The 11464-nt window shown below is 40.6% G+C and overlaps 1 protein-coding gene across 2 annotated transcripts; it reads left to right on the forward strand.

Annotated features, from left to right (window-relative positions):
- Positions 1–790: 790 nt before the first annotated feature.
- Positions 791–5456, forward strand: inab (internexin neuronal intermediate filament protein, alpha b). 2 transcript variants are annotated; one of them, XM_075463676.1, is made up of 4 exons: positions 791–2009; positions 2549–2673; positions 2844–3114; positions 3292–5456. In XM_075463676.1, exons 1-3 carry the CDS (start codon positions 966–968, stop codon positions 3103–3105), a joined length of 1431 nt encoding a protein of 476 aa, XP_075319791.1. In that variant the 5' UTR covers positions 791–965; the 3' UTR covers positions 3106–3114; positions 3292–5456. The 2 variants fall into 2 exon arrangements, with proteins under 2 accessions (XP_075319791.1, XP_075319790.1); XM_075463675.1 differs by having other exon boundaries at positions 792–2009; positions 2844–5456.
- The last annotated feature ends 6008 nt before the right edge of the window (positions 5457–11464 follow it).

The raw sequence follows: 11464 nt of genomic DNA on the forward strand, positions 1-11464 counted from the left end.
CAGAAATTCAACAAGGGAACAAATCTTTTATTCAAAGCTGCAAAATACAGTGATAAGGTTCACAAAGACAGGAAAGTCCCGATCACAAGATCTGACACATCAGACCTTTCACAACTGAAGTTCTGTGGGGGTTTTGGGTTTATTTCTCTTTGCTTCATATTTGGTAAAATTGTTACCACTGGTCAACCTGCCTGTTAACCAGATCATCTATCATCATATTAGTCAAACATTCAGTAGCCTTTCCATACTCAAGGCTGCATTTATTCACACATCACAAATATAACCAACATTTGTGTTCAGGCTGGTTGCATTACGGCTCTATTTGACAACAGGGGGCAGCAAAGGCCTTTTTTTACTTTTGAAACTGTTCTGAAAAGAACAAATTGTAACTTACATGGTCTAAAAATGTACATTTTTACTTGTCTTACAAGGAATTGTGGTAACAAATCAAAGATTGTTCATGATACAGCCATACAGTAGCTATAGTAGTAGATAGCCTATACTCACAACTCTTTAACCTAATTCGCGCATTAAGAGGGGATTGATGTTCCTCTGAGTTCATGTTATTTTATTGGGGTGCTATTTCGAGTAGTTTTTTCATTGATAAAAGCTGAAAATTTTAATTATTTTTAATTTTCATTTGTTTTCTTTAAATGTGCAATGCAGGATCTAGTGTGGTTGCAGCACAACTGCGCCAAACCGGACAGATCCATCTGTTCCACATAATAAAAAATAAAAAAATACAACTCACATCCGGGTCGTTTTTTTTGCTGACTAATTTTGGCCAAAGAAAAAGAGTCGTTCAATATTTTGTGAGGTTTCGTAGATGCAGCACCGGTCTACCTGACGTATCTGGAACGAACCGAATCCGGATGTTACCAGCTGGCATTAATTAGTGATTGGGTCGATCCCCCTATATAAGGGAGGCGCCCCCACTGCTTTGCACTGTCTCCATACTAGCGAAGATGAGCTACGGATCTGAAGTGTTCTCCGCTTCCTCCTACCGGAGGATTTTCGGGGATTCTCCCCGTTATGCGTCCTCTCCATCGCGCACACCGATGAGCATGTCCTCACGCGGAGGTTACCGGTCCTCCTCTCAGTCTCGGGCCAGCGCCACGTCCCTGGGCTCGTACAACAAGAAGTCTGGCCGCTCATTCTCAATGCCACTGGAGAACTTCGATCTGACACAGAGCAGCGTCCTCAACAATGAGTTTAAAATCATCCGCACCAATGAAAAGGAACAAATGCAAGGCCTCAATGACCGCTTTGCCATGTTCATCGATAAAGTGCGTAACTTGGAGCAGCACAACAAAGTGCTGGAGACGGAGCTGAGTGCTTTGCGCCAGCGGCAGACGGATCCCTCCCGCCTGGCAGATCTCTACCAACAAGAGATACGCGAACTCCGCTCCCAGCTTGAGGAACTGAACGGAGAGAAGTCCCAGTTGGTGATCGAGAGGGATAACATCGACGACGACCTGCAGAAGGTCAGAGGGAAATACGAAGAGGAGTTCCGTGCCCGAGAGGAGGCGGAGGCCACCCTCAAGGCGTTTAAAAAAGATGTGGATGATGCTACCATGGTGCGCCTGGACCTGGAAAAGAAAGTGGAATCTCTCCTGGACGAGATCAACTTCCTAAGGAAGGTGCACGAAGAAGAGGTGGTCGAGCTGACGGACATGATCCAGGCTGCTCAGGTGTCTGTTGAGATGGAGGTGTCCAAGCCAGACCTCACCTCCGCCCTCAAAGAGATTCGCGGCCAGTATGAGTCCATGGCGTCCAAGAACCTGCAGTCCGCCGAGGAGTGGTACAAGAACAAGTTTGCGGACCTGTCTGAGCAGGCCACCCGGAGTAACGAGGCCATCCGCGCCAGCAGGGAGGAGATGAACGAGTTCAGGAGGCAGCTGCAGTCCAAGACCATCGAGATAGAGAGCCTGAGAGGAACCAACGAGTCTCTCGAAAAGCAGCTCCGAGAGATGGAGGATAGGCACAATATGGAGATTGGCTCTTACCAGGTAATTCTCTTTTAATGACTTGTAATTATGGAAGCTAAAATCAGCTTTTATATATATATATATATATATATATATATATATATATTTTTTTTTTAAATAGTCAGCCTCACGAAAGTTTATTTACACGTTAATGAATACTCTGTCTAGTGTTTCCCTCTGAAGGAGTATAAATATCTCAGTAATAAATAAAATCAGGGGCAGCATCTGGTTTTCGGGCTCTGTCCGTGGTGCTGAAACACTTCCCCCGAGACAGCGTGCGAGGCTGCATCAGACAACGCCCACCGAACGCATACAAATGATCTAAATGAGTCATTTTTTTGTCCAGTAATGGCTTTCAATCAGTCTCTCTGGTTGAAAAATGCTTTTGATCTAATGGAAATGTTGCTACAAGAGCAACATTTCCACCTTTTTCACCCATAACTGATTCCAACATTCCACGATGTTCAGCTAAACAATAGGGTTGAGAGAAGTCTGCATCAAGCATTGTGGCTACAGAATATAATTTTGACATTGCACCCTGGTCTACTGCTCTTGCCTAGGATAACATGGTAGAGCTGGAAAATGACTTGAGGACCACCAAGAGTGAGATGGCTCGTCATCTGAGGGAATATCAGGATCTGCTCAATGTCAAGATGGCCCTGGACATTGAAATTGCAGCTTACAGGTAAGGTCATCTTAGAGATAACACCTAAGTGAAAGGGCAAAATTTAAAAATATGTACACACAATTTTTTATTTTTTTGTTTATTTTAGTGTTTTAATTCTCCCTCTGTCCTTCACTACACCTCACTGTCTGCTCTCTCTAAATCACTCCTGGTGTCACCCCTTTCTGCAGGAAACTCCTGGAAGGGGAGGAGACCCGCATTGGAACGGGTATCGCCTATCCCAGCTCCTCCATAAGTGCCGGTGGTGGGCAGGGCTATAGCTACCAGACCCGCATTTACACCAGCTCTGGCAAGAGCTCAAAGAAGGAGGGCAAGGAGGAGGAGCAACAGCAGAGCAAGTCTGGTGGGAAGGTGTCCCCACGTGAAGTCTACGAGGAGACCAAGAAGATGGAGAAGCAGCAAGAGGATATCTCCACCAATCAGAAAAACTAAAAGCCTACTGTAAGCCTACCGTTGCCCCCTTAATCTTACCGTTAACTTGTAAATCCATACATGTCTTCACCTCCTATTCTAAAAGCATACTTAATGTGTGTTGGATGTCTACTAGTCATAATAGTGCAGGATACAGGTTTGTTTTCATGTTGGAGTATTTACTCTCATCCCCATTCTCTCCCACAGGTGTTCCCTAAAGGAAATCCATTATAACTCTACTATAACAATCACACTATCAAAATACAGTACAGCTCTTCTCACTTTCTCTCTTTCACAAACTCAACGTTGAACCGTAACTAGCACATAGGTAGCATCTCGTTCAAAAGTATGGTCTTTCACATTAACAACATTCAACTGATCTGTTTCACCAACATTGAGCCGATGCACAGTAGATAATAACTCTGATCATGCATTTCTACCACAAGCTGTGACTTACTCTCAACACATTCCAAGGGAAGCATGTGTGTGTGTGTGTGTGTGTGTGACTGTTATGGTGCTCATTTACACACAAACAAACAACGACAAAAAAAAAAAAAAAGATCCTAAACACATCAACTGTAACTGGTCTTATATTACTATTACTGACAGCTCTGAGAGGAAGCACACCTTCTGCATAACAAATCAGTCAAAATAAACAATAATAATTAAAGAAAACATCCTATTGAGAAACAATGTGTTGTCTCATTAGTGAAAGCCTAATTCACTTCTTGCACACTTTTTCCAATGACAGTAGATGCATCAGCAGTTTGACCGCAGTCCAACCAGCTTAGCATGACAACAGTAGGAAGGAGGATTAACGTCTTTAGGGGAGCACTGACCTTTTATGACGTAACAATGATGTGTCATTAGTTAAAGTGGTTACAAGAGCTATTTCCATGAGATTAAGACACGATCCAAACGATAAAACTGTATTAATCAAGCAGAATTTGCATGTAGATGTCATGCTTGCATTGAATTCATCAGCATCACCATGCACAGCACCTGTTCATGACTGTAACTGACAGCTGGGCTCGATTTGACACCATAATTGTAACTTAATAAGGGTGTGGCTTCAGTAGATCATAGATCCCAGCTGTTCATACTATGAATATAAAGATGCTCCACTTTGAAGCACTTACGTAAGAATGGAAGCTAGTTGGCAAATTTTGGATAGTTTGCACAATCTTCTATGAAGGATGCAGGGCGTGAGGAATGTTAAAAAATGAAATAGAAACAAAAAAAGGTAAGAAGGAGTCTATTAGGCAACCCAGTCAAATAGATACTGAAGTGTAAATTATTCTTTAGCACAAATGCATGAGATTGTATAAGATCCATCCTTCCGGGTGTGACGAATTATATAAACAGACAACATAGCACCATCTCTCATGAAGCACATTTGAACCCCAGAATCATATCACTCAGGCTGAAGACAACCGTGCCAACAAAAGCCTGTCAGACATAGATGTGTTCGAAACAACTTGACCTCTCTCTCTTTAACTGTGGCCATGACTGGATAAAATGTCTGTTGTAGTGTGACGTCACCGCTAGGAGTTATTCAGTACGAGACTTGTAGCTTGTTTTGTTTTTTTCCTGCTTGTGCACTGCCAGCTTGAACACAACTATCATATCCTCTTGCTGCTGGTCGTGGTGATTAAAGCCCTGACAAACTGCACTCACACTACGAATGGTAACGAACAAACAAACAAAAAAAAAAACTGATTGTACAGCAAGCTGCTCTGGGTTTGGTTGTCTTACTTGAAGCATATGACGAGCATCTTAGTACTGTCCTAAGTGTTTGTATTTTTACACCGTGGCCTATCTAACTGTAATAACAGAATGGAAGGCAGAAAATCTGAAAGTTGGATTTTTTTGGTTCATGGAATGTTGAATTCAAGTGGAAAGCGGAGAGAAAATAAATGTCATAAAAAGCTAATAGCGTTTTAAAGTACACACTATTTCAATGGATGGCAAATGTCAAGCGTTTACCCTTACACTGCAAACCAAAAACAACGTCACTACTGCAGCACTGCCAAATCCTTTTAAGTGCACATTCATGGAAAACGCATTGTCAAAATATACAGTATGTCACCAAACCATAATAAACAACCAATATTCTGCCATACTTTAGTACAGATACTGTAGGATGTAAAATGCCTTAAAACACCAGCAGCTTCTGGCCATGTGTTTGATGTGTATGATTCAGTCCAGTGGGGTGTTTAATTATTATTATCTCTTTATTAGTGTTCATTATAGTTACCATTAGATAAAAAGCATAGAGATTGAATGTAGTTGACATGCTATTCTCTTTACTGTGAGTAAGACTTGTGTTTTGCTGTATGACACCATATCAATAAAGACTTGACTTTACTGGAACTGCACATGATTGCATTGTCTCTCTTTTATATATAAAACCCACTCTGGGAGTGGATGTGCAGCTGGAATATAAGAGATATTGTGTTAGATCCAAAAACATACAATGTTGGAAACTTGTGTTTAAGATCCTGTTAATACTGCAGCTTGAAATAACTTCTTAGAGCCTTTGTCTGATTGGTGATGGTGTCACCTTGATTGCAAGCACTGTATTTTCACTCCATTACATTTTAGTTGTCCATTAGATTTCAACAGATAACATGCAACTGATTATAATCACGAGGTCAATGCAACACATGCAAGGCCAACATTTTCAACCAAACAAATTCTTTTTTAAAAACTGGTAAACATAAGGACACAGTAGATAAATGCAATAACAGCAGAAGGTTGAACCTCTCAAATGTTTTTTTTTCATGTGTCTGCTGTTTTCAGAATTTGGGAAAGTAAATGTTTCAGCAAACAGTTGTAACTTTTCCAAGAAACCCTCAGGTTTTAGAAGGCTTTTTTTAAAAACAAAGTCGCAATTATTTAAGTTTTTACTCAAAATAACTTTTTAGAGAGCTATTCTTGTAATATATTGCAAAACTTTCTCTAGTTTTCTAAAAAAATAATTCTGCTCCTTTTATCCATGAAAAACATAGTTGCTTTTGACTCGTACATGCCATAAAGAAACATCACCTTTATCTCTTTCTTGAAGTTAGAAATGTATTCTTTTGCCTCTCAAGAACACCCCTCACATGTGCATTACGGAGATATGGTGGATTACGTGCTGCTGTACTTTGAGTTATCTTTACACCCTGATCCCTGCTCCACACACAGAGCCCCACACCTCGAGACCTTGAGCTTCACGGATCATCTCTGATTATCCCATCTCTGCTCTTGCCCACCAACTGGGTGGGACAGCCACAGAGCTGGGAGCACACGTGTGACGCAGGTTGCGGTTCTTCAAAGATTTATACCCCTGCAATGCTGCTGAGCGGAAGGTGTGGCAGAAGCCTTGATGCGAGATGCCACCGTAAAAGCCCTGTTATGAAACAACCCTCCCTTTTTTTGCTTGAAACTTGAAGAGTGCTTCAACTTTCTATTTTGAGTTTCACCTCAGACACCCTGCCGCTACTTCACAAGCACAAAACGTACCTGAGAGCTGCTCAAGGCAACAAACTAAACATATCACTGTCCCTCCATCTTGTGTATCTACCTTGTGAATCTTTCTAATGCAAAGTACAACTTCCTATTGGAAAGATTCAAGATTCTTTATTTGTCACATGCGTAGTTTGTGCAACATGCAGTGAAAAGCCTCTTCATTGTGGGATTCATGTGAAATTCAGTACATTTTCTGTTTTGCTTCAGCAGTTGCTGGTTTTAAATGGTGTATCTGTGAATAAGAAAGGCAAACTGTTTCTGCATTACACAGATGAAAACAATTTCTCCATTAATTTCATTATGATACCTTGAACTGATTAAATATATTTGGAATATAAAGGAGTTTGATGTGAGCTGTCTTTCAAAAATGACACATAAACACCAATATGTGTTTTTCTTTGTTTGTTTCCCAACAAAGAAAAAAAAGGTGTTTTTTTTAGTTATTCTGTTCTCTATCTTAGAGTTCAATATTTCAGGAAAATTATTTAATTCTGAATTTTAGCAGGTCTGTTGTGAAATGGTGGTCGGAGCCTGGTCAGCTGACCAATCAGAGCAGATTGTAGCTTTCTAGGGATAAAAGCAGCTTCCCTAGCTTCTGTTTTTACCAGAAATTTGCCCAAACAATTATAACACTCTACATTAACTGACTGAAAGTTGTTAAAAGTCATGAAATCACACGCTATTCATACAGCAAATCACAACAGCTTTGGGTACTTTACATGTGTAGATTCTTACCTACAAGGTAGGGAGGCATCTCTCGTCATTTTCACATCCCCTTTTAGAAAATGAAAATGAGCTTATGCCAAACATTGATTTGGTGTATTTTTATTTCTGCTTCCAAAAGTAATCAATAAATTAAATCGTGATAGTATTTTTATCTTCAAAAGCATTTTTAGGGAATCTTCATTGTAATTTTGGTGCCTATAACATTTCCAGAGTACTGCATATCAAACACTGACATGTCTCAACACCTAATTTAAGCATTAACACGTATATGCATTACTTCTGCCACATCCCACACACATTAAACCTGACTCCCTCAGAATCTAAATTTAAAGCGTTAACCAAGCATCATCTCTGCTGTCATCTGTGGGACAATACTTCCATTTCATGTCCTCCATGTTACTGTGTAGAGGAAAAAAAGGGGGTCTACGATGAGGGAGAGACCTGCTTTATGTTCTGCCTGATGGTAGCAATGAGAATCAGGCTGAGAAGGCCACAGCTGTAAATTTCACCAGTGTGTCAGCCTCTCCAATAAAAGCCATCCCTCCTCACCAGACTATGGTGACAGTTTTGCAGACATAATAAATGTGAAATGTGTGAGTCCGCTTGTACAAATTATTACCCACAGAAGCCCAAAAAGTGAGCAGAGACTTTCAAAGTACTGTTAATATAATTCAGCCACTTGACTCAGTTAAAGAAGCCATGCTTGTCTCAGTTTTTGTACGGGTAAACAAAGCGTTAATTTGTTAGTTACCGTTGCCTTAGAATCTGTTGCTGGTGCCTTGCAGAGCTGCAGCAGCCTTGGGGAGTGACTGCTCTCAGAGACAAAGAGTTCACGCTTGTCCAGACAGGACTGAGGGGATTGAAACACATGAATATACATAGGTCACTGCAGAGGATGAATAAAGGAGACAGAGTGCAAATTAAAGAGCAATTACACCACACTTGAGACATTGTATTGCTTGTGTAGATGTTAATGGAATCACCTAAAAACCTGTGGCAGCTGAGAATAACCTGTTGATTAAGAACTACTGCAAGGAAAATAATTTTTTGCTGGGTTTTTTCATGATTCGACCACCTCTAGCTGTTTTCTAAGGATGCTGAGTCATTCTAGAGGAAGGGCCTGTGGCGTGTGTGACGTGGCGTTTTTCAGAGTGAACCTTGGCATCAGAGCGATTTTTCTAATAATAGCAGAGACAGAGCCAGCAGAGCCAGGCAGGCAGAGACAGAGGAAAGGAGGATATTTGTCCCTGAACAAAGGGGAAGGTTGCAGGCCTTATTCTTGACCTCATTCTATAAGCTTCTGGGAGGATGGAGGGTATTCAACCTGAGAAATGCAATTACATTAGCTGGAAGTCTGTGTCACCAATCAGAGAATGGCATGGGCTGTGCCACCATTGTTCTTCAAATGTTTTCAGGGAATTTCATTTAGAGGGTACTGATTTTACTTACTGGGTGAACATTAAGTGGCTTTTAATCTAATATATCTATGCTCCATATTTTGTGTTCTTTGATATATGTCCAAGATCTGTTCAATCTGTACATGCTTCCATTAGGCCAGCTAATACGGAGCTATAATGTGTCCTACCACAACTATGCAGTTGACACTCAGATCTACTGCCACTGACGGCAGGAGAACACGGGCCTGTAGATACATTGTGTCACTGCATCGAACAGATCAGTGTGTGAATGCAAAAATATTTTCTCCAGCTAAACTCAGACAAAACTGAAATCATTGACTGTGGCCCACAGAAACAAAGAGAACGTATTGTCAATCACCTTAAGACTCTCTCTCTAAAACCTACATAATCAAGTTGGAAATCTCGGGGTAATATTGGACTCAGACCTGAACTTTAACAGCCACATTAAATCAATAACATCAGCAGCTTTTTACCTTCTAAAAAACATTGCCAGAATCAAAGGAATAGTGTCTAAACCAGACTTAGAGAGACTGATCCATGCGTTTGTCTCCAGCAGGTTAGACGACTGTAACGGCCTGCTCACTGGGCTCTCTAAACGGGCTATAAGACAGCTGCAGTACATCCAGAACGCTGCTGCTCGAGTCCTGACTAGAACCAAGAAATACGACCATATTAGTCCAGTGCTCAGGTCTCTGCTCTGGCTTCCTGTCGCTCAGAGAATAGACTTTAAAACAGCTCTGCTCGTGTACAAGTCTCTTCATGGTCTAGCGCTAAAGTACATCTCTGACATGTTAGAGCCATATGAACCAACTCGGGCTCTGAGAACCCCAGGGAGGGGTCTCCTGCTGGTGCCCAGAGTCAGGACTAAACAAGGTGCGGCTGCGTTTCAGTTTTATGCCCCTAAAATCTGGAACAGCCTTCCAGAAGATGTGAGACAGGCCTCAACTCTGACAATGTTTAAATCCAGGCTGAAAACAGTTCTATTTAGCTGTGCATATGACACCTGAAAGTATTTTATCTGCACTCTTCACTTTTAAATTGAATTAATTAATGATTTTTTTTGTATACGAATTGTGCTGTACAAATAAACTTTCTTTGCCACATTAGATTCAATATTTAAATATTGAAAGATTTTTTACATTTTTGGCGAAATAAGTATAGAAACATAGGTTAATTTTTTCAATATACCGATTACACAGTTGTTAGTAAGAGGATATAGACAAGTGAAAAGGGCAAAATCAAACATTTTGAGATTTCCATCATTTTTCTTCAGCCAGGACTTTATTGTTGATTACAGCCCTAATATTTACCATTTGATTACACCGCTAACTTTGTCAGTGGTCTATAAAACATAAGCACGCAGTCACCATTTGCGGAGTATATCTGGCCATGTATGGGCTAATGGTGGGACGTGAGAATTATATTTTGCTTTCACGAACCAAAAACCCAACACGAGACATACAATTTTCAAGATTTTAATGAGTATTCATATTCAAACCCATGCATTATGTCATACTTCTCCTGTTGGAAGTTATAAGAAACTCATCATATTCATGAATATCACGTCAATATTGGGCTTTCAGTGATTTCTTTGAGCTGTTCTTTGAAGCAGAGGGATTGTACGACATACATCTTCATTAGAAAAACTTTTATCCAATAGCTTTATATTAGCCTGTTTCATCTAGCTGTATCCAAGTTTGTAGTGAAGTTTTTCCTGTCCTGGTCCTCCGGCCCCCTTTCCCTGCTCCAACGCACCTGATTCAGATAACTGAGGAAGCTCAGTAGCTCTTCAGGCTCTGCAAAAACACAATAAAGATCCATTAATTTGAATCAAGTATATTAGAGGAGGGAATGTAAAATATACATTGTAGGGGGCTTGAGGATCAGGATTGGGAAACATTGGTCTCACTGAGGGCTGCCCAGTGGTTAGCACACAGCAAGAGGGTTCCTGGTCAAATCCCAGCTGGAGCCTTTCTGTGTGAAGTTTGCATGTTCTCCCCGTGTGCGCATGTTAATTTAATCGTTATCTCTAAATTGGCCCTAGGAGTGAGCATGCATGGTTGTTTGTCTAGTATGCCCCTGTGATTGGCAACCTGTCAAAGGTGTACCCTGCCTCTTGCCCAATGACTGCTGGGATAGGCTCCAGCCCCTAAATATTGTTCCATCCAATGAGGTAAAACTAAACTTTGTTTATAAAACAGAAACAAAACGTGTGGACTAATCTAAACAAAAAACCAAAAACTGAAAACAAAAACTAAAAAAACTCACGAAAACTCATAAGAAAGGAAAAAAAACAAACCACAAAACCACAGATCATGAGACCGATAGACTTTGTCTTCTGCCTTGACTTCTGTTAACATACAGTCTTCTTTCTCAGATGTGCGCTGAGCTGTTTGAACTTTCCTGTTTACTGTGAATTGATCAGTCCAAAGTGCGCTTTCAAACAAACCATTTTACATCGGGAAGGATAAGCTAACAGCTCCAATCAATTATGATCTCTGACAGGAGGTGAAAAGGCCCTGGGGATATTTCTGTGATTTTGTAAAATGTATTCATAAAAGTGAAAAGAAAGAATGTGTGTAGTTTGATGTCGTGCATTGATTCAGCACCGAATTATTATTTTTCATTACCATCTCGTGTGATTTTACTATAATTTTGCTGCAGAGAAAGAAAAAAATAACAGTCCAAAGAAATCATTCAATTTCAATACGGTAAAGACATTT

The sequence above is a fragment of the Odontesthes bonariensis genome, chromosome 4 (genome assembly GCF_027942865.1).
Source record: "Odontesthes bonariensis isolate fOdoBon6 chromosome 4, fOdoBon6.hap1, whole genome shotgun sequence".
Classification (NCBI taxonomy): Eukaryota; Metazoa; Chordata; class Actinopteri; order Atheriniformes; family Atherinopsidae; genus Odontesthes; species Odontesthes bonariensis.